General features: G+C 37.0%; 1 protein-coding gene and 1 pseudogene across 14 annotated transcripts in view; one reads left to right on the forward strand and one right to left on the reverse strand.

The window, feature by feature from the left end:
* Window positions 1–7,631: 7,631 nt before the first annotated feature.
* Window positions 7,632–23,014, forward strand: part of LOC115942889 (large ribosomal subunit protein uL11 pseudogene) — a 39,064-nt pseudogene continuing 23,681 nt past the window's right edge. Inside the window, exons 1-2 of the transcript XR_014143995.1 lie at window positions 7,632–7,704; window positions 9,352–13,193. The product of XR_014143995.1 is annotated as a large ribosomal subunit protein uL11 pseudogene (transcript). The remainder of the gene's footprint in view (window positions 7,705–9,351; window positions 13,194–23,014) is intronic.
* Window positions 9,136–23,014, reverse strand: part of ZDHHC20 (zDHHC palmitoyltransferase 20) — an 80,484-nt gene continuing 66,605 nt past the window's right edge. For 3 of the 13 annotated variants that reach the window (XR_014143947.1, XR_014143945.1, XM_081815403.1), the window contains 4 exons: window positions 21,931–22,020; window positions 20,407–20,522; window positions 19,288–19,365; window positions 14,315–17,863 (listed from right to left, as the gene is read on the reverse strand). Coding sequence is in view for 8 of the 13 variants with exons in the window: in XM_081815403.1 (XP_081671529.1) it covers window positions 19,328–19,365; window positions 20,407–20,522; window positions 21,931–22,020 (244 nt within the window). In the remaining 5 variants the exon portion in view is untranslated. Of the gene's footprint in view, window positions 9,679–10,124; window positions 13,312–14,314; window positions 17,864–19,287; window positions 19,366–20,406; window positions 20,523–20,866; window positions 20,912–21,930; window positions 22,021–23,014 lie in introns of those variants that run through there. The other 10 variants (XR_014143946.1, XR_014143944.1, XM_081815410.1 and 7 more) reach the window with 7 other exon arrangements.

Raw genomic sequence — 23,014 nt, forward strand, 5'->3', positions numbered from 1 at the left:
TCCTTTATCTTCTGAAAGATTTATGTAACATTGGTATTATTATTTCTTTAGATGTTTGATAGAATTCACCAATGAAACAATCTGAATTTGGTGTTTTCTTTGTGGTGAAGGGTTTTTTCCTCATTTTGCCATTCATCATTATTTATTCATTATAGTGAAACATCTATTAATTGCTTTCCAGAACACAGTTTTTTTCTGCTAATAAGTCTCTGATTTTCCTCCAGGAAATTATCCCTCCTTTTTCAGTCTTTTGCTGCAGGTGGGGCTCTTCCTCCATCTCAAGAATGGAGCCAGTGAGCACCTTGCACACCTGTAGTTGAGGTTGGTTCAGGGAATGTTATGTGATCCACTGAGAGTCCATGGGGTACAATGATGATTTTCTTGGAGTGCTGGGTTAGAGAGACTTCATATTCCTATTGGATACGAACCTCCAAATGTTAGTAGTTATGGCCTCTGTAGCCAGTTTTTCAATCACATGTGACATGGAGCCAACTCTAAGTTATTGCTTTTTCCATCTTTCTTTCTTTCTTCCTTTCCTTCCTTCCTTCCTTCCTTTCTTTTCTTTCTTTCTTTCTTTCCTTCTTTCTTTCTTTCTTTCTTTCTTTCTTTCTTTCTTTCTTTCTTTCTGATGTTGCAAGAATCCTTATTTTATCATTTCTTTACTGTTTAGGCATTCTTTCCAGGTAGGTCTGCTGGCAAGATTTTATGTATTTGACAGAGAGAGAGAGAGCGAGAGAGGGAACACAAGCAGGGGGAGTGGGAGAGGGAGAAGCAGGCTTCCCGTGGGGCAGGGAGCCTGATGCAGGGCTTGATCCCAGGACCCTGGGACCCTCGATCAGGACTCGAAGGCAGAAGCTTAATGACTGAGCCACCCAGGGGCCCCTCACTTACTTTTTTAAATTGAAGTATAGTTGACACATAATGTTACATTAGTTTCAGGTATACAACATAGTGATTCAATGTCTAGTCTAAACCTTATGCTGCTCTCACCACAAGCGTAGCCATGATCTGTCACCATGAATTCACTTAGTTTTCATTTGTCTGAGAAAGTCTTGATTTCGCTTTTATTCCTGAACAATATTTTCACCAGATATAGGATTCCGCATTGATGGTTCTTTCTTTCAGCACTTGAAAAATGTGTCACTTCCTTCTTGCTTCTTATTTTCAGATGAGAAATCCAAATCCACTGCCATTCAACTTGTTTTTCCCTATAGGTAAGGTGTCATTTCTCTCACTGCTTTCGAGAATTGTTTCCTTTTAGTTTTCAGAAGTTTGATTATGATCAGTGTTGGCTTGGATTTTTTATTGTTTGGGGTTCACTCACTTCCTAAATCTGCATGTTTATGTATTTTGTCAAATTTGGGAGAATTTTCGATCATACTTTTACAAATACTTTTTCAGCCCCACACTCTTTTTCCTCTTCTTCTTGAACTCCAATAATGGGAATGTTAGATTTTTTGACACAGTCCCACAGGTCCTTGAGGCTCTGTTCTCCCCGTTCCTCCCCTGACCCTGAGTTCATTTTCTGTTGTTCAGATTGGTAATTTCTATTATTCTATTTTCACCTTCACTAAATCTTTCTTCTGTTCCCTCTGTTCTACTGTTGAGCCCATCCATTATGTTTTCTATTTTGGTTATTGTGTTTTTCAGTTCTATAACTTCCATTTGTTTCTTCTTTGTATCTTCTATTTCTTTGCTGAGACTTTCTATTTTTCATTTGTTTCAAGAATATATATAATTGTTCACTGAAACGTTTTTATGATGGCTGCTTTAAAATTCTTGTCAGGTAACTTCAACATGTCAGTGTTGGTGCCTGTTGTATTTTCTCTCAAGATGAGGTTTTTCTGGTTCTTGGTATGATCGATTTTTTATTGTATCTTGGACATTTTAGGTATTATGTGACCTTGGGTCTTACTTAAATCTTCTGTTTTAGCAGGCCCCCTCTGACACTGTCCCCCCTAAGGAAATAGGTACGGTCTCATTTCTGCCAAATGGGTGTGAAAGTCTAGGTTTTCCATTTGACACTCCATTAGGGAGCCTCATTATTGTTGGGTAGAGGCTGTATTTTGGGATCCCCAGGAGGCTTTCACTGATACCACCTCTGGTTGTTGAAGAGGTCCCTCCTTATTGCCCCCTCCCCCTGTAGTCTCTAATGTCACTGTGTAAGAGGTGAGGTTTCATTATTATTGGATGGTGGTGAAAGCGCCAGTTCACCACCTGGTTTCTTCTTATGCCGCCCCAGCAGGAAAGGGGGGGCACCTCATGACAGCCGATTGAGAATAGAAATCTAGGCTCCTCACTGGGCTTTGCTGATAGGGTAAGCAGAGGGCTGCACTTTTGTGTGTGTGTGTGTGTGTGTGTAAGTGTGCTGTTTGACTCAATAAGGGAGTTACTGTCTAAATGTTTTGTCTTGGTAGGTTGCTCCTTCTTGCTCTTTTGGCTAGAGAACAGGCTTTTTGTGTCTGCTCCCACTGGGGTTTCCACACTGCCAGCTTCTCCAACACCCAATATCGGATACAAAAAGAAAACCTAGGGAACTGCCATGTTGTTTCTTGGGTCCTGAGGTTCCCAAATGGTCTGCCTTCTCTTCACTTTTCAGACACTACTTCTACATAATATCCAGAAATTTTGGTTGCATGTAGTGGAAGTAATACCTTTATTTAATCTTGTTCTGGAACTGGAAGTTGTGTAGAAGTTTTTGATTACATATTCACTCTTTGCTACTCAGATTGTTTCATCTTGTCAGGTTTTTAAAAAAATTTTTTAAAGATTTTATTCATTTGAGAGAGAGAGAGAAAGGATGAGCAGGGGGAGGGTCAGAGGGAGAAGCAGGCTCCCCGCTGAGCAGGGAGCAGGGAGCAGCGAGGACTGATAGCTGGGCTGTGGATCATGACCCCAGCCAAGCGGAAGCAGAAGCTTAACCGACAGAGCCAGCCAGGCGCCCCTCATCTTGTCAGTTTTGATAAGGGATTTATCTGTTTTATCTAAGTTATCAAATTCATTGCCATCATGGTCATAATATTCCCTTTCGATTCTCTTGACATCAGTAGGACCTGTAGTGAGTATCCTCTTCATTACTGATATTAGTAATTTGTGTATTGATCAAGACCTTACTGATCAACTTTAGAAATTCTTCCAGAGAACTTTTGGTTCTGTTAGTTTTTGTACTGTTTTTCTATATTCTATATTCTACATCATTATTCTCTGCTCTTTATCTTTACTTTTTTTTCATTCGAGTTTAATTTGCTTTTCTTCTTCTGGCCCCTTAATTTAGACAGATCAACTTTGAAGGCTCTTTTTTAAATGTAAGCATTTAAATCTGTAAATTTCCTGTATGCACTGCATTAGTTGCACAAGACAGATTTTGATATTTTGTATTTTCATTATCATTCAGTTCAAAATATTTTCTAATTTCCTTTGTGATTTTTTTTCACCCATTGATATATTTATGTGCTATTAAAAGACAAATTGTTCCTGAATTTTTCAGTGTTCTTGCAAAGTCTTGACCTCTTGAGCTATAAAATTGATTTTAAGATGTTTACTTTTATCACTCTGCAGTCATTTGTGCCTGAAAGGTAGAACTAATTGTTGCCACCCAGAAGATAATAAATCTTCTCTTATCTTTTTGGGAGCCAAATGGTTACATTCCAGAGTAGGGGGCAAGGCTAATGGAAAGGGTGACTGAATAACCCAGACCTCAGGAGTCTCAGGAGTGATGTTGAACATTATCTTCCTATTAGTCTCCCCTCCAGGGAAATATTGTTACATTCCAAGGGGTGAGGACCCAGGATCCTGTCTTCTCTCTTAGGAGCACAGAAATTCTATGGAAGTGGAGAAATTCATATTTCAGGATTCCTGTTTGATGGTACAATGTTCCACCACATATGTAGGTTTACACCATCTGACCTGTATTGTTTGCAAGGTGTTAGGCATGGGGGGACTAGTGTTTCTGCTAGTATCTACATAAATATGTAACCATGCAAGAAGGGTAACAATTTTTTAGATGTTTTATTGCTATTAATTTCTAATTTTATTCTGTCACGGTAATAAGACATTGAAAAATATTTCAATATTTCAAAAAAATCTTTTTTAAAGATTTTATTTATTTGAGAGACAGAGATAGCAACAGAGATAGTGAGAGAGAGCATAGTGGGGTTGGGGAGGGAGAAGCAGGCTCCCTGCTGAGCAGGGAAGTCCGATGTGGGACTCAATCCCAGGACCCTGGGATCATGACCTGAGCTGAAGGCAGATGCTTAACTGACTGAGCCACCCAGGTGTCCCTAGTCTTTCAAAATTTTTGAAATTTTTTTTATGGCTCACCATGTGGTCTTAGTGAACATCCCATGTGTTAATGGAGATAAGTGCATTCTTTTTTTTTTTAAGATTTTATTTATTTATTTGACAGAGACAGATAGCAAGAGCAGGAACACAAGCAGGGGGAGTGGGAGAGGGAGAAGCAGGCTCCCAGCAGAGCAGGGAGCCCGATACGGGGCTCAATCCCAGGACCCTGGGATCATGACCTGAGCTGAAGGCAGACTCTTAATGACTGAGCCACCCAGGTGCCCCAGAGATAAGTGCATTCTAAGGATAATGGGTGTACTGTTCTGTAAATGTCAGTTAGGTCAAGGTGGGTGATAGGGTCACTCAACTCTTTATATTCTGACTTTTGGCATAGGCATTTTATCAGTTATAAAGGAAGGGATTTAAAATATTGCAACTATGCCTCTAGGTTTGTTTATTTCGCCCTTTAGTTGTTTTTACTTTATTTTGAAGCTTTGTAATTAGGCACATATAAATCCTTAAGTATTATGCCTTCCTGAAGTATTGATCTTTTATCATTATGAAAGTATATTTTATCTGATGGCTGTTTGCATGACATATATATATTTTTTCATCCTTTTACTTTGAAGTTTTTTTCTTTGTGTTTAAAATACATTTCTTAGAGACAGGATATAATCATATAATAGGGTCTTGCTTTTTTTTTTTTTTTTTTTTAGAGAGAGAGGGAGAGTGCATGCTTGAGTGTGGGGCGAGGGGCAGAGGGAGAGGGAGAAAGAGAATCTTAAGCAGGCTCCATGCCCAGCATGGAGCTCGATGCCGGACTGGATCTCACAACCCTGAGATCACGACCTGAGCTGAAATCAAGAGTCAGACGCCCAAGTGACTGAGCCACCCAGATGCCCCTATGGTCTTGCTTTAAAAAAAAAAAATCCAATTTGACAATTATTATCTTTGTAGTATTTAGTATATTTACATTAAGTTATGATTAAGGTCTGCTTTTTGCTATTTGTTTTCTATTAGTCTCATTTGGTTTTTGTGTCTCAGTTTCTCCCTTGATTTCTTTTGGGTTAACATTTCTTATTATTCCATTTTGGCTCCTCTGTTCACTTTTAGGTTATACCGCTCTACAGTATTTTTTAGTGGTTTCTCCAGGAATTATGAAATACATCTTTATCAGTCTACTTAGAGTTAATATTATACTACTTTCATTACAACTGTATAGTTCCATTTACCAACCCATTTTTTTGTGCTTTTAATGTTACAAATCTCACAATACAGCATTATAATTTTTGTTTTAAACAAGCACAGCTTTTAGAAAAATTAAGATAATAAAATAGAATTTTACATACTTATCTACACATTTGCCATTAATGGTGATCATTTCCAGTCTATAGATCTGATGCACAAAATTTGTAATATCTCTTATAAGCTCCAGATTGAAACATCCCATTATTTGACATCTTTATCTAGATGTTATCCCAAAGTTAAGATATTCAAAACCAAACTCTCTGTTCCACCTCAAAGCATCTATTTTCTCACTAGCCTTCTCCATTGTGGAAACTCACATTTTCTCCTTTCAGAAGCCAGAAAACTCCAAAGCATTGATTCCTCATATTATTTTTCTTACTTGCTGTCCTTTTTGTTCTTCTTTAAAAAGGGTGTTGTTAAAAAGGAAGACTTTCTATTCCATTTTTCTTCCTTCCTTATACCTTAACTTGAACATGAATAATTTGCCCGTGTGAGTGATCTGTATGAGCAGCACAATAAAGACCATGTATATTATTGTTTCACATTAACTTTATATCTAGCCACAGTCTTAAATTCCTCTTATACTATGTACAATAAATTGTCCCTAACTGAAATCAAGAGCATTATGTGTGGTGTCAGTGCAAATCCTGAAAGCCTTAGGGCACACAAGTCTGATTCTAGCCAGGTAGCTTTACCTCCACAGTCAAGGATATTTCTGTTGACTGTGCTCTTTATGTTGACAACTAAAGTTTGTTGAAATTTCTAAGAAGCAGATGTTACTTTGTATTTATTTTGATGCCACAGGAATTTTACTGAGGTGATTCCTGTGATGTTTAGATTTCATTATTTAAAAAGGGAGGTGATAACTTCTTGGCCATTCTTACAGCCTCTCTTCCTCCTGTTTTAAAAGCACCACTCACAAAATTTCTTATTGGTTAATAAAATAATATCAAAGTATAATATAAAAGTCCATTGAGAAAAAAGTCTAAACAGTGGGCAAACATGTGGAGGAAGCAGTGAAAATCTTCCCTCCTGTGTCAGCCCACTCCCACTTACCCTCCTCGTCCCCAGGGCTAAATAGTAGGAACAATTTGCTGTCTACCCTTTAGGTGTTCTCCTATGCATATAAAACTTACAGACATACAAACACATGTGCATGTTGTGTATAACATTTATTTTTTTATAGATATATTTATTTAGTTTTGAGAGAGAGAGAGAGCAAGCTGGGGGGAGCAGAGGGAGACAAGATCCTCAAGCAGACTCCCTGCTCAGTGTGGAGCCTGACCTAGGGCTCAATCCCATGACCCTGAGATCATGACCTGAGCTGAAGTCAAGAGTTGGATGCTTAACCGACAGAGCCACCCATAACATACTTAAAAAAAAAAAAAAAAAAAAGGAATCATACTATACACTTTGTTCTGCAACTTGCTTTTTCCAACTTTTTTCCAACTTATCATTTGGAATTAGAGATTCACAGAAAGTTGCCAAAAAAAAAAAGTACTAAGGGGCCCTGTGTATCCTTCACTCTGTTTCCCCCAGTGGTAGTATCTTATATAACTATAGTACATTATCAAACCAGGAAAGCAACACTGGTACAACCTAGAGCTTACTCCAATTTCACGGTTTTACACACACTCACTTGTGAGTGTGTATAGTTTCCTATGCAATTTTGTCACATGTGGAATTGTGTAACCCCCACAATCAAGGTACAGAACTGTGCCATCACCACAGGGCTCTCTCATGCTCTCCCTTTATAACTCCATTCTCTACTTCCCAACCCCTGACAACCTTACTCATCTATTCTTCACTTCTATAAGCTTGTTATTTCAAGAGTGTTATATAAACGGAATTATGTTGGCTTGTTTCACTCAGAGTAATTCCTTGAGATCTACTGGAGTTGTTGCATGTATTGATAGTCTGAACTTGCTTTTTTTCACTCAGCAATGTATCATGGACCTTCCCTGTCAGTCTATATAGATACTTCTTTTTACTTAAAAAAAAATGCACAGTATTGCAGAGGGTGGATATATCCATTAAGTATTTAATATCTTTTATTATGGCTAATTAGCTGTTTCGATGCTGTCATGTGTATCTGTGTACAGATGACTCACACAGCTGCATACTTCTCAGGCACAGTTCCCACCACCGGAACTCCTGCATCAATGCCTGGCATTGGTACTGGAAAATAACCTTCCAGTCATAAGGTACGACTGAACTTTTTTTTCCTGGTTACAAAAATAATATCCTTCCAGATCTCCATGTCTGCAGAGTTATTGTTTTCTATGTAGGGAATCACACTGAGAAACTACTGAGTGCCTACTATGTGACTGGCACTATTTTTAGGCATGGGAGGTATAATGGTAAATAAGATATCCCCCCGCTATCTCTTAATTAAACAAATCTTTAAAAAAGATTCATGTAGTATATAACATACAAAGCAAAACACAGAAGATCCCCTCACTACTGCTCTGCTGACTCCTCCCCCTTTCCCAACTGTTTGGGTGCTTCCTTCCAGCTCCTTCAATGCTTTTATATATGTTTTTCCCTGCAAATTTAAAAGCAATATGTGCTCATCATAGAAAACTGAAAAATAATTAGATAATAAAACAAATTCACTTATTTTTTTTTAAGATTTCTATTTTTTTAGAGAAAGAGAGAGAGGGAGAGTGCATGAGCAGGGGGTGGGACAGAGGGAGAGAGAATCTTCAAGCAGACTCCCCGCTGAGCCTGGAGCCTGACCTGGGGCTCGATCCCACCACCTATGAGATCATGACCTGAGCTGAAACCAAGGGTTGGACGCTCAACCGACTGAACCACCCAGGCATCCCAAAACAAAATCACTTATAACCCACAAAACAGAGCACAGTCTCCAGGCATATACATTTTTTTACATGACTGAGGATCATACACATGGTTTTGTATCTCACTTTTTAATTTGTCAGGAATAATGTCCTGTGTCAAAGTTTGGAAGCACTAGCATTTTTATCAGTATGAGTGAGTGAACATCATCAGCTCAGTTAATAAAGAAAGGTAGTCTAGTCTTTGGTAGGAGAATAAAATGTTTCATCTTAGAAGCAGGACAGAACATCAGGCCCCTGTAAATATTTCAATTAGAAGAGTCCCTTCTCTTTTAATAATCAGTATAAAATAAGACATTAAGCAATAAAGCACAGAATATATAATTGAATGCTTCTAAGACCGATCATTACTTGACCTATATACTACTAGAGTATCAGCAAGAAAGCATGTTTTCCATTTAACTGTTTAACAGTGTATCTATAAACTATAGCTATATAAAATGCTGATTGATACAGATCAATCTGCAGCTATAATCTACATAGAAACACATTTGTAGAACCTCAACTTTGTACTGCCTTTTATCTCACTCACAAACCAATGAACAGTACCAAATGTGTACTTCTCAAAGTGGTTTAACAATTCTACCTATAAAATATTTCTCCAATTTTACATAAAATTAAGCAGAAAGATATTTATAAAATGTTATTGCACTAGCTCTATATCATATGTCATCACCCAAGACATCTAGGGTGTTTCAAAACAAGAAACTTCATTTTTTTTTTTTTACGATTTTATTTATTTATTTGAGAGAGAGGGAACATAAGCATGGGGAGCAGCAGAGGGAGAGGGAGAAGCAGACTCCCCGCCGAGCAGGGAGCCCGATGCGGGGCTCGATCCCAGGACCCTGGGATCATGACCTGAGCCGAAGGCAGACGCTTCATCGACTGAGCCTACCAGGCGCCCCATGAAACTTAATTTCATCCACTACAAACACATATGGACCTTTTGGTTTTTGGCTCTGAGGAGGCCACAGTGCCACTCTTCAGTCGTCCTGAATTCGGGTTCCTCCAACACCAGCCACCTCCATCACGACCCCTAAGTCCGACCCCAGTGAGATCAAACTTGTGTACCTGAGGTGCACTGGTGGGGAAGTTGGTGTCACGTCTGCCCTGGCTCCTAAGATCAGCCCCCTGGGTCTGTCTCCAAAAAAAAGGTTGGTGATGACATTATCAAGGCAACTGGTGATTGGAGGGTCTGAGGATGACGGTGAGATTGAGCATTTAGAACAGACAGGTCCAGATTGAAGGGGTACCTTCTGCCTCCGCCCTGATTATCAAAGCCTTCAAGGAACTGCCAAGAGACAGAAAGAAGCAAGAAAACATGAAGCACAGTGGAAATATCACTTTCGATGAGATTGTCAGCAATGCCCGACAGATGTGGCACCAATCTTTAGCCAGAGAACTGTCTGGAACCATTAAAGAGATCCTAGGGACTGCCCGGTCTGTGGGCTGCAGTGTGGATGGCCGCCACCCTCATGACATCATAGATGATGTCAATGGGACGTGTGTGGAATGCCCCGCTGGTTAAGAACTACAAGGAAAGCATTTCAATAAAGGATCATTTAACAACCAAAAACAAAACAACAAAAACCCCCAAAGCCCCCACACATATGGAATGAAGTATAATTTGGAGTGTTTTCTAAAAATGAACAGATGGCATAGGACCTTTCCTTTCATACATTCTTTTGTAACTTTTCCAGTAAAGAGTTCATAAATGTGATATAGCTCAGAGATAGATTAACAACATCAGTTCCAGAAGATAGTCCTTTTTTTTTTTTTAAATAAACTCCATCACAGGACATTAGGTTTTGAATTTAACAACCAAAAAAAAAAAAGGTATAAAAAACACATTATTTTACTATGTGTAACAAACATCTTCACTTCATAGTGTCTAGAAAGACTAGATATTAAAATATGGACCTACAAAGTTCACTCTGCGCAGAGCTGTTTGGAGTAAAACTCACATGGGGAGGAATGGTTATAATCTGAAAGGGTCTCCAAAATATGACATTTTGGCAAAATCTTTCCTTACTTTTTTGTCTTCCCCACCTAACTAAAGGACAAAATAGAGGCATGTTGTACTCCAGAGGTAGATTAAGAATATAACTTATAAAAGTATTGTTCAAAAGTCTTTCTTACGAATTTAACCAAGAAAGTATACAAAGTATTTATCAACCCTCTATCTGTCATATGAAATCAGAGCACACCCTTTTCTATTGTATACACCACATATACAGCAACATTGCAGGAAATGTGCATTTTCCCTTCTCAGTCTCCTCCATCTACTCAGTGAAAAGTATAAATTATTTTTCAGAGTGGTTCAGTGTTTCTATTAGAAAGAAGATCTAAGAAGAGCGAAATATTAACCCCATCTTTCTATATCTACTGTTAAATATGATGAGCACATCTAAACATCTAGAAAAGCTACATACTTTAATGAAGGACTGAAGTTTAATCACTATATACACTATATACAGGAGTGCTGAGTGACAGCACACATCCAGAAAATGGCTCCAACACACACGTTCTGGGGAAACCCTTCCCTGCCTCTCATTGTCTTCTCTCCTTTCCTCCAACTCTGGACACAAATGTGGACGTGAATCCAAAACGTGATGTAGAGATTGCATTTCCAAGTCATTTCCAGATGATGTGTCTCTTGAGTGAATTTTAACAAAAAGATGATCACAAACAAGTCGTTTCTCTAATTGTACTTTTAGCATATGTTGACAGCTTCTCTGCATCTAGAAAGGCCACATGTTGCCAACAAGGGCTTGAAGTTTAAAAGGCTGAGGGAAAGGCTTACGGCAGCTTATCCACACTATATGCACAGGTTTATAGTTGGTAAACCTTCCAAAGAGGTGGTCACTTCTGAGCAGCCAAACGAGGCACCTGATAAGCTGGCATTTTTCGTCCCCTGTACCAAGAAAGCCCAGAGGCCTGCTGATGTCCTGGGCCCTCACTCTGCCTGCCTGGGCTCCGGGATTCTGGCCTAGGAGTTTCCCTTACCATCTCAGTGTAGAGGTCCTGGGTGCCCATATTCCCCCAGCAGCCAGGAGGTAGGGGCAGCTGCCCCTCCTCCCCCGCCTCCCCAAGTCAGCCCTGGAAGGCAGGACAGGCTGCGGCTCTATGCTCCCTCTGGTCCCAGCACTCACCCATCCTCTGGAGCAGGTGCTCAACAAATAGGCTGAGTTTGAACACACAGGTACACAACATGTACTTTGAAAGCTCTAGGTGGGATCATACTATATATGTAATGTCTTCAGATCTTTCCCATGGAGATACAATTTTTATGTATATAGCTATACAAAACCTTCTTTAAATGGCTTCATTGTAGTCTCCGGAAAAGAGTAACATAATTTAGCTGATTCCCTATAAAGGAACATGTGCTGCTTTTCCAAAAGCCTCTCAAACACTCAGCCTTATATGCATATCTCTATATAAACTCCTAAGAGTACAGTGGCCAGTACTAAGATTATGCACAGTGAAACTTGGACATATATTGCCAAATTACTTTTTTAGTGAAGTTAAGCCATTTTACATTCCCACCAAAATGCTTCTTTGCCCACATCCTCAGCAACACTGGCTATTGCCTATCTTAGGCAAAAATAATCTCATCGGTGTTTTCACTTGTATTTCCTTAATTAATGAAGCCAAGCATCTTTTTATATGCTATTATTGATCCCTATTTCTTTTGTGCATTTCTTCTTGTTCTACCTCCATTTTTTCCTATTAGTTCTAGTTTTCCTCTTAAATTTGCATGTACTCAAATCTGTTTTTCTTCATGACCACCAGTACTGTGCCCACTGAGAAATACCTTTCCTAGCCCATTATAGAACTTGTTACCCATTCTTTTTCTGCAGTATTTGTTTTCATTTTCTAATGTTAAGTTCATGAGCCAACTGGAATTTGTCCTGATGTAGGGTGTGAAGGATACAGCAACTTCATTTTTTCCCAAATGGCTGGCACGCAGGTCCAGCATCACACCTCAACCTATTTCTCCCTCACTGATCTATAGAATGCCTAACCCATTTTTCTTTTTTAAAAGTAACATGTACACACAACATAAAAATAAAATAGTATGAAAGGGCAAATGGTGAAATGTAACCTACTCCTGGCCCCTCGTTTCCTCTGGAGGCAACCCTACTAATAGTTCATCGTGTATCCTTTCAGATATTCTCTTGCATTCTGCCACCATAAATGGCGGTGGGACATGCTGTTTCCAGTCTTCTGTTGTTTCAAACAGCTCTGCAACTAATATCTTTATGTCCTGCTCATAGTGTAGAAGTAAATCTATGAAATTCCCCAAAGTAGGTCAGAGAATATGGGCATTTGAAAACTTGATATTGCCAAACTGCTCTGCAATGATACTGCACCATAAATTTAGACTTCCACTAAAATGTGTCAGATTGTTTGACAAATCTTTTTCAAGTTTGGGATAATTTTATAGGCTATGATGCTCACTTTTCTTTGAGAACTTGGGACATGACAGAGTAATGAACATAAAATTCCTTACAATTCTTTTCTGAACTTCAGTGTTCATTTTGTGGGTAGTTAGTACCAAAAAAAAAGTCCTCAAGAATTTATAATCTAGGGAGTTGACTTGAAAGTATGCATGACCAATATATGGCTAAATTAAATTAGTAATAATAGTGTGGTCCTTTGGGCAGCACAGAGCCCTACCTTGGTTTGGAGTCATGGGGAAGTGTGATGGAAGCACGCTACTGGATTGGAAATCCTGGATGAAAAGAATTACCTTACTGGAGAATGGGCTGAGAGGTGACATTCTTGCTTGAAGAACAACAGGTGGTAAATTAAGGAGTGGAAACAGCACTTAAATCCTCTATATCAGATGGAAGGCACTGATATGGAGGGGTTAAAGAAAATGAGGTTAACTTCACGGGAGTGTTAAAACATCCATAAAAACCTGTTAGAAGAAAAACTAAATGTTAGTTCTCATCCCTCTAGATTCTGGGTTGCATGAGTGTAAGAGAGGTAAAAGAGGCCAACATCACTCAACTTTTCCAGAATGGTTCCGAAAAGTTAGCTTATGAGAAGTGAGAAAAGTAAAGCCAACGTGATGTCATTAGTGCTTTGGGTCTCAAAATGGCCTTTTGGCCAGTTAGTAGTCTATCTTCCTTCCTACCCCAAACACAGTGCTCTAAATTACCCTCCGCTTTCCAAAAAAAACATAAAGGTTGCTTCATCTCTACTGGTTCCTGCGAATACTTTGAAATTTTGCTAGTCTAAAAACTGGGAATCCTACCTCTCACAGCCTTCCTGTTTTATTCAGCAGCCTCAAATATCAAAACTTTGTTGATTTGGAAGGGAATTAGAACACAAATGTCGAAAAGAATTCTACACAAGATAAAACCCATTATTGGGCATTTTGACAACCATAATTCAACAACTCTTACAATGTTTCAAAGGTACTTAAAATCCTAAAGTGACTTTTGAATTGAAAAACTTATGTTCAGTGAAAGCAAATTTTTTATTTTATTTTTTATTTATTTTTTTAAAAGATTTTATTTATTTATTTGACAGAGAGAGACAGCGAGAGAGGGAACACAAGTAGGGGGAGTGGGAGAGGGAGAAGCAGGCTTCCCGCTGAGCAGGGAGCCTGATGCGGGGCTCAATCCCAGGACCCTGGGATCATGACCTGAGCTGAAGGCAGCCGCTTAACCGACTGAGCCACCCAGGGGCCCCTCAGTGAAAGCAAATTTAAATCCTTTTCAATAAAGCAATCTATACCTCGGACCTACGTAAACTAAAACACCACTGCACTCAACTAGTACCTGTCTTAGATGTGGTTACTCCCAAATTATTAGCTAATTCTCTCAACACTATTTTACCAAATTTTCAAGATGACCAAAATAATAGTTATTCTCTCATTTGGTAAATACCACTTTATAACAACAACAAAAAAAAACTGTTCTTTCAGGACTTTATTTTGTTTATTAATAAAGTAAATCATTATTATGATTTTTGAAAAAAAAATTTAAAAATGTTCAGCCTTCATGTTAATGTAGGTTAGGCCATCCAAAAGACAAAGCAAAGAGTTAACATTAAGTCATGGTCCAGGATTATACTTACGAGAAACAAATACAGGGCTTACAGTACTTGATAAGCAAAGACAACCAAAATAAACCGTATTTCAAATTTGTTTCTATAAAAACATATTAAAGATCACTTTAAAATAGTGTCCATCTTTTCTTTTAAATGTGCATAGCCTCATCTGCAATCATGTACAAATATAATAAACTTGACTAATAGCTTTCTTAATCTTTTAATACAAATACAATTCCTTGCCTCTTTATGCAACCCAACAAAATAATATAAAGTGAAGTCATTAGAAAAATATGGAACTTTCTGAATCTATATTGCATTTTTAATTTAGATTGGAAAATACAGTTCAGATCATATGAAACACATGGATTTCAGGCTTACATATTACCTATGTCTTACAAATTATCAGATATGGTTCTTTATTTTGGCTGAAATGCAAAAATATGATTAATTTCTTAATAACAGATTAGTTATTTTAAAAATAGTTTCCATTGATAGCAGTGCTAGTCCTAGAACAAAATGTAAGCAAAACATATTTGTAAGTCACTGTCTATTCGGTGCCCCAAATATACAGATCCTAACACTAAGCCCTTAATATACATTTGCTTTAAAGATTACTGAATGGACATCTCAGGTGTCTGATAATCTTTAATTTGAACAATCCTGTAAACATAGTCAAAATCTTTCTAAAAGAAACAAAATTCAAGTAAACATTGCATATTTGATTTAAACTAATCTTACAGTTAAATTCACCTATGACACACTGGATCAAAACCATTCCATATGTAAAAAGGTTTTTAAAATTCATCCACATGTAAAGATGGAACTAAACTCTGTAAACGTGTTCATGTTCAATAACTACTGTACTGCAGCTGCTCTTTGGTTTGGCAAAGTGATATTGGTCAGATGCCTCAGGTACTGAATATTCAAGTAAATCTGTACCCAGGTAAAACCAAGACTCCTGTCGACTTTGTCTTTAATGGCAATGGCAAGCCCTGAAATTCAACTTTATTTTCCTTAAATATCACACCACAACTATTCAAAGTGTTTGACAGACCAAAGATAGTACTAATACATTTTGAAGGCCTTCATTTTGACCTTTCCCCCACAGTTGATAGAGCTAATCAATACCAGTTGAAATACCAAAGAGGCAGCCTTGCCCTGACTCCCATGCAGCTTGTAGGCCCCTGCTGAATGACCATTAATATGTATGAATAAATCAGCCACGTATTTAGAATGTGGCAAAATGTTGGCCATAAATTAAAGCAAAGGTAACTAAAGCAAAAAGCTTTAAGTGAAAATTTCTGAAAAGGTGTTTGCTATGCTATTAAAGATGATGGTGAAATACAACTTAAAAGAGAAAGACACCACCACAAAAGTGCCTGGATAGGTTAAAGGGGAAATTTATGTTTCCTCAACTGTTAATCAGGTGCATGCAAATCCTTTGATCTAAATGTAGAAATACTCACAAAAAGTACCAGAACAATTCTGAAAGTAGTCAAGTAGGTTTAAACATTCACAATTTCCTTATAATACATAAAATGCCAAAATGAAGTGATATTTTGTTATCCCTTAACTCTCGGTTTTCTAGAGTCAAGATTATTAGGACTACAAAGTTGAAATAAAGACAAGATCATAATAATAATATTCCAAACTATATTTTCAAAGCTAACTCATTCCTTTGGCTCAAAGGGGGGAAAAACCCATAACTTCCTTTTAAAATCTAATATTAGTATAGCCAACAGAATTAGACAAGTCCTATGAACTGAAGATCTGGAATAGCTGACTATAAAATTTATGCTACACTAGGAAATTACAGAGCTATCCCTACCATATGTTTGGCATACAGGAGGTACTCTGAAAATATTTGTTGGATGAATGAAATGTAAGGTTAATTTTGCAAAATTAGGAATCAAGGAATGTGAGGTCATCCAGTCCAACTCATACATAACACCCTTTCCTCCCAATTCCATTTTACAGATAGGGAAACTGTAATGGTTGATACTTACAGATGCTGGTTAAGATTTATCTCTACCCAATACTGGAAGCAATCAATCATTTTGGTTTGTGTGTGTATATTTGACTAAACAGGATAAGTGAGGAGTAACATTTCTACCTTGTTTCTCCTTTACAGGATACAGTATTTTCCCTTAGAATTAATGCAACAATTCCTGTCACTTAGATTGCATTTCAAAAGGAAAAGGAGATCTAGGTCTACCAGGCAGAAAGGGGCTGATGTTTAGGAAGTCAGATTTAAAATTTTGCATGTAAGAGTGGAATTCACTGCTCACAGACTAGAAGTCTTAAATGACTACTTAGGTTAGAATTTCTTTCCAGAAAGAGGAATTACACTAAGCAGTTCTACCCTAGTTCAAACTGCCTTTCAAGTCACTGTTTAAGCTGTTACAGGACTACCGTAAAAAGTTTCAAAGTAATTTCTAGTAATCGCCTAAATTGACACGTGAAAGTCAATAGCATGTTGCATTCTAAATACCTTGGGACCAGAAATAACTTTTAACAGCTTACAATACCTGCCTATCTTCCTCTTTACTTTTCTTCTAGCCACTGCCACTATTCTGACTGTGTCCAATATTTCTATAGCACATGTGCCTTTGTGTCTCCCTGCCCATAAAAATACCCATGAAAGTTCAACAAAAAAGTAATTTAAAAGCAGAGAGAACCTATTTCCTATACTGCCAAATTTCCTTTAAGCCTCGGGCACAACACTACATTTCATGGGTGTATTAATGTTTAGAACTAAGCCATCAATGAATTATACAAATGTGCTCCATGTTTTAAATAATTATATTTAGATATCTGAATCTTTCTGAGTGTTATTTTATAGCCAACAATAAAAAACTTTATTATAAATGTTGAAAAGTATAAAACAGTAATTATAAATTAGCAAACACCCAATAAAAAAAAGTTATTTTCTTTTCCTTACACAGTACAAGCAACAGTAAATGGATATTATTATTCACCTTAAGCCACCATACTGCCCTACATGTACTTCACTTAAGACAACTTTTCAGCTTGTGTTTCGGGAACGAAACTTTATATGGATACTAAGAAACACTCTAATTATGTAACTCAGGTGTCAAAAAAATACATATGCCATGTTAACATGTGACTTGATAGCTCATAGTATAGCATCTCATAACAGGTAAGTGTTATTTCCAAAGTAAAATTAAGTCACTTTTGTAGCAGTAAGTTGATGTAGCACAAATGGGTGTATTTAAGATTAAGGCATCTTTCTGCTCTGGAGTAATGCTTCTTCTGTGGATCTGGCAATCTGTACAAAGGCTTCCTTTTTAAAAAATATATCTTCTGTTATACTTCAATTATTTCATTCCACTGATCATTTTCTTGTAAATAAAGCTGAAAATATCAGTCCATAATATGTTTTTATAAACCTACAAAATCAGAAACAACTGAAGTTATTGGTTAAAACTTGTTTTATATTTCTGAAAGGAAAGATTTATTAAATGGTTCTGTGGTCTAAGGTATAAAGCTGCTAAAATAACAAGACAGAGAATAAATATTTTAATACTACTAATATTGTAATAATAACAAAGATTTTTATAAACAGTAAATAAGTGATATCTCTGACTTTCTTACTCTGAAGCAATCAAGAGAGCATTTTAAAAAGAGGTAGATTCTTACAGTTCTCCCTTACTGTTAACTTGGACATAATCTGAGGAGACACCTTATCTACCCCTTCATAAGACTGCTACAGGATATGGGGAAATACCCAGAGCAACACTTATAGGTCGCTGAGATTTTCAACAACCACACATCAGACATTATCCTGCTCACATTAAGAATCTTAAAACCAGGACTATACCACAGCCGCAGTTCTGGCTGACATGATCATCACACGATACAATCACCACTCATCTTCGGAGTCCAGCCTGACACAAGCCCCCACTGAGAGCGCTGTTCCGATTCAGTCTAGGTCTTAGGCTCTGGCTGTTACTTTGGACATGGGCTCTGGGTCCTTTGTAGGGAACTGAAAGCTAATGAAAAATGCTGAGCAAGGAAGCAGACGTTCCCCTAATTGAGACTCCAGATGAGAACTCTTTGAAAAAAATGAACTCTCCTGACACAGAGAAACTGAGGTAATAAATGGATGTTGTCTTAAATTGCTAAGTTTGTGGTAATTTGTTATGGAGCAAAAGATAACCAATACACATTATAAGGAAGACTTCAAAAAATCTAATAGCTGCCTAAAATGCTACTGAGTCACGGAGCTAGCTCCTAAGTTAAACAGACAGTGTTTTGAAGTATCAGGAGAGACAGAGAATTCATTACATCCCTCAAAATCCAACTTAGTTACATTACTCACTGCTGATACTACAGTTTATGTTTAATCTGTTTGGAACATCCTCGATTGCTATTTAAATTAATTTCCTCTGGCTATTGTCTCGGGGCTAGCCAGATCAAGAATAGCGGATCAGTGTGTCTGGCTACAGTAAACTGCTCTTCTGTTGTATCTTTTCCAACTAAGTCATATTGGTGAACCTCTTCAGTCTTTTCTGCAGCCTAATTAGTCACTCTTCTTTCTTAAACTAATTAACAAGACCCTGTTTACTGAAAAGATTAGTTGTCCGCATATCAACCCAAACCGTTTTAATCTACCAATACGTATTTACAAAGATTGCACTAGGAGTGGTAAGAAAAAATGGGATTTAAGCACAGCTGTTACCTTCCAATCTCTTCTGAACTACCTGATTTTGCTGATATAATTAAAAGAGTAAAAAAAAATTGACTGTTTTGAAATTACAAAATATGCAAATAACTGCATTTGTTCAAGGAAATTACCTTTATACTGTCTTACCTTGCTCTTATTCAAATGGTTAGTTATGAACAAGTGGTACTCAATTTTCTATTGCCACTGTAACATGGTTATTTGTCCCTGTAAGCACATAATTATATATGACAGGACAAAAAAAAAGAAGTATTAAGTTTCTGGCTAATTGGTAAAATTGATGATTACAGTAAAAGCAACTCTTATGTAAACACTAAGTAGGCTTATAGTGTCAACCAATATCCACTTGGAGAACCCAGAAGAAAAGCAGTGCTAAAGAGCTAAAAGTCTGCTTTTATGCTTATATTTGGCTTTTAAAGATGTTCAGCAGCAATAATTACGTAGCCCATGAAATGAATTTTTCCCTTGACCTACACGGGGTCTAATGATCCTAATGAAGATCCTAATGATACCAGTTTAAGAGAATAAAAAAAAAATCAGAAATTCTGACAGTAAGTTTTCAAGTTTTAGGGTATTTCCTCGAGTTGGTACCAATTGATCTGAATGTCCAAACCATTTTCTCACAGTGCAAGATGATGACAATGTTATTACTAGTGCTGTTGAAAACCACCATGCATATATTTTAGGCTATAATGCTTATTAGGTGGCCAGGCTATGTTATAAACCTGATCTGGTTTGAAAGACCATTTCTGTCTTATCAACTGTTTTATAATGCATTCACAATTCATGGATTGATTGAGTCATCAAGAAAAGGTTAAAATATATTCAGTGCATTCTTTTTATACTAAGGTAGCAAAGACTACAATGCATTTCAAAAATTATTTTCAAATAAGTAAAAGTTAAGTGCTAAAGAATAACCTTGTTTAAATGTTATTCAGAATAGTGAATGCCCAAAGAACTTTCTATATCTGAGGTAAAGAAATATGTGGCTGGGTAACAAAAGAAAATCCCAACTCCGAACAGAACAAAACACAGTAGTAGCCCCTACACTTCTCGTCACTCAAACCTCTTTCTCCATAAAAGCTACTAATAAACACTGACACCCTATTTGTAAGATATTTTATTAAAAAGTCTCACATATCTTAGTATTTTAAAATATCATGTTGTTTTGATTTTTACGTATTTGTTAAATCTGGTTGATCTTCATTTTAACCAGAAAAAGCACTGTTTTCAAAAGACAAGTATTACCTGATCTGACAGTGCCTTCTTCAGATCCATTCTCTATCCATTGAGATTCACTGTCCAACAATCGGTTTTTTGATTCACTAAGCGGTTTGATAGGAAAGGGTTGATTTGAGCCAATACTGAAAAGAGGAAGAAATAATTCAGTAAATAGTTTAATGCTCAGTTAAGGATACTTAATTAATAAGCCGCAAATTAGTATTCCTTCTCCTAAATATGTGAGGGCAGCTCATGAGATCTCAGCACTCTAAAAAAACTCTATCTTCAAGAGAAAAATATGCCCCCGACCCCCAACTGAATGGCTCTCTAAACCCAAGAATCTATATTCCAGCAGTGCCAATGAAAACAATTAGACAAAAGAAAAAAGCTTCAGAGGCTGGTGTGAAACTTTTAAAATGTGTTAATCAAGAGCTGTAAAGTAGCACAAGGTGAGGATCTATGTCTGTGGCCAGGACAAAAAAATTACCTGTCATTTCCCAAGTTTTCTGCTTTCTACCTCTGCAGTTTAGATCTAAGGGGAAAAAATGATTTAGTGATTTAGCGTAGACTTACTTTTCTTGCTAAGAGATCCAGGGAGGGAGGGAATGGAGGAACAAAAGAAGGAAAAGGGAACTAGTATTTCTTGTGTACTTACTATGGGCCAGACACTGTGCTAGGTGCTTTATACGCATTATGTCAACCTTCACAATAACCCTTGGAGGTACGTATGGTTATCCTCATTTTATAGAGCTGGAAACTGAGTCTCACACAGTTTAAGTGACTTGTTCAGACTCACAATAAATGTTAGAGTTCTAAGGTCCTAAGACTGTAGGTTTGAAGGTCTATGTTCTGATACTAATAGATGGTTTGGAATTTATAACCCCTCCTCCCCCACAATTTATTTCTGTCCTAAATAAATTTCGACTATTTGACAGAAGTATCTCTGTCTTCTTTAAAATTTCATTTAAAATGAACTATTTCTTTTAATTTATGAATTGGCTTGCTTGCCATGCAAATACTGAAAAAGTATCTTCTAAGATGAATGAATGAGAAAAAATTTTACATTGTATTTTTGAAATCCTCATTAATATTATTTTTACACTGCAGTTTAAATCTGTTTATCAAAATATAATGGTGGATAGTACGACTAATTTCTTTGAAAAAAAATATAGCTGATATAAACCAAGAATCACATCTTGAAAGAATGTCTTAGTTTCTAGAAAGATGTAGCATATTTAGGATAGCCGTTTCCTGGTTTGCCTAGACATTTCCAGTTATATGTGACTGTCTGGTTCAACTATTAATAGCAAGCATTCTCTTTCTTATTCTCCAAGTGTTCTGGTTTGGATGATAAAAAATATGGTTATCCTAAGCATGTTAGGTACATATACATATTAGCTCTCCATTAAAAAAAATTTTACATAGAATTTCTCTTTCCTTATCTATGTTGACCTACAAATTATTACTGTATTTATCAGATATGTATGTATAACACACACACACAGTTTGCTTTATAATGAATAATGAAAAACTTAATGATAAGAAGCACACCTTCTAGCATATTCATTTTGATTTGTAACAGAAGCTTGTTCTGGATCCATCCCCACAAGGCGAGTTGGAAAACTGCAACCATCACCCAAGCTGCATAATGAAAAATATCAGTAATAATTTAAATCATATTAACTTAAATCAAGGTGGTCAAATTCAACAACCATTCTTCAAAAACATAGTATAAAGAAATTATCATAACTTGTCATTTCAGAAAATAATTCTTAAAATTTTCTAATTTAGAGGGTTACTAGCCTCACTGAAGAAATAAGCTGTCTTCTCTCATAATTTACATATATTTAAAAACAGTATCTTTCAGGACTATTAAGATTATAATGCCTGGGGTGCCTGGGTGGCTCAGTCAGTTAAGTGTCTGCCTTTGGCTCAGGTCATGATTCTGGAGTCCTGGGATCGAGACCCATATTGGGCTCCCTGCTCGGTGAGTAGCCTGCTTCTCCCTCTTCCTCTGCCATGCCCCCTGCTTATGCTCTCTCACTTGCTCTCTCTTTCTCTCTCTCAAATGAATAAATAAAACTCTTAAAAAAAGATTATAATGCCCATTAAGATTATGATACCTCAAACATAGGTATTCAAATATCTGGGAAGTTGGCTAGTTAAATATTTGGGTAATTGAAATTATAATGCTTATTAAGATTATGATGCCTATTAAGATTATGATACCTCAAACACAGGTAAGCAAATATTTGGGTAACTGACCTACTCATCACAATCCTTTAAGACATCATAAAGGCTCAAATTGAAATTCAAGGTGTAAGTTCCAAATATTTATTCATTTGACAAATATTTATTAAATGCCTATGATGCCCTGGGTACAATTATCAGGACTAGGGATATAGCAGTGAACAAAACAGGAGAAAACTTCTGCCCTCAAGAAGTTTAAAATCTAAAAAAAAGTACAGACATACCTTAATTTCACATTTTAAAAATACCAAAATCATGTAAAACAGGGACTTTCATTTCCAGCCAAGATGGATTAACTGATAAATGTGACCTTTCATCATGAACAATCAGAAAACTGAACAGTATATACAATAACTGTTTTCCAAACCGGCAAACACAGAACTGT

Source organism: Leptonychotes weddellii, chromosome 3, assembly GCF_054177405.1.
Source record: "Leptonychotes weddellii isolate Sample4059 chromosome 3, ASM5417740v2, whole genome shotgun sequence".
NCBI classification, from domain to species: Eukaryota; Metazoa; Chordata; class Mammalia; order Carnivora; family Phocidae; genus Leptonychotes; species Leptonychotes weddellii.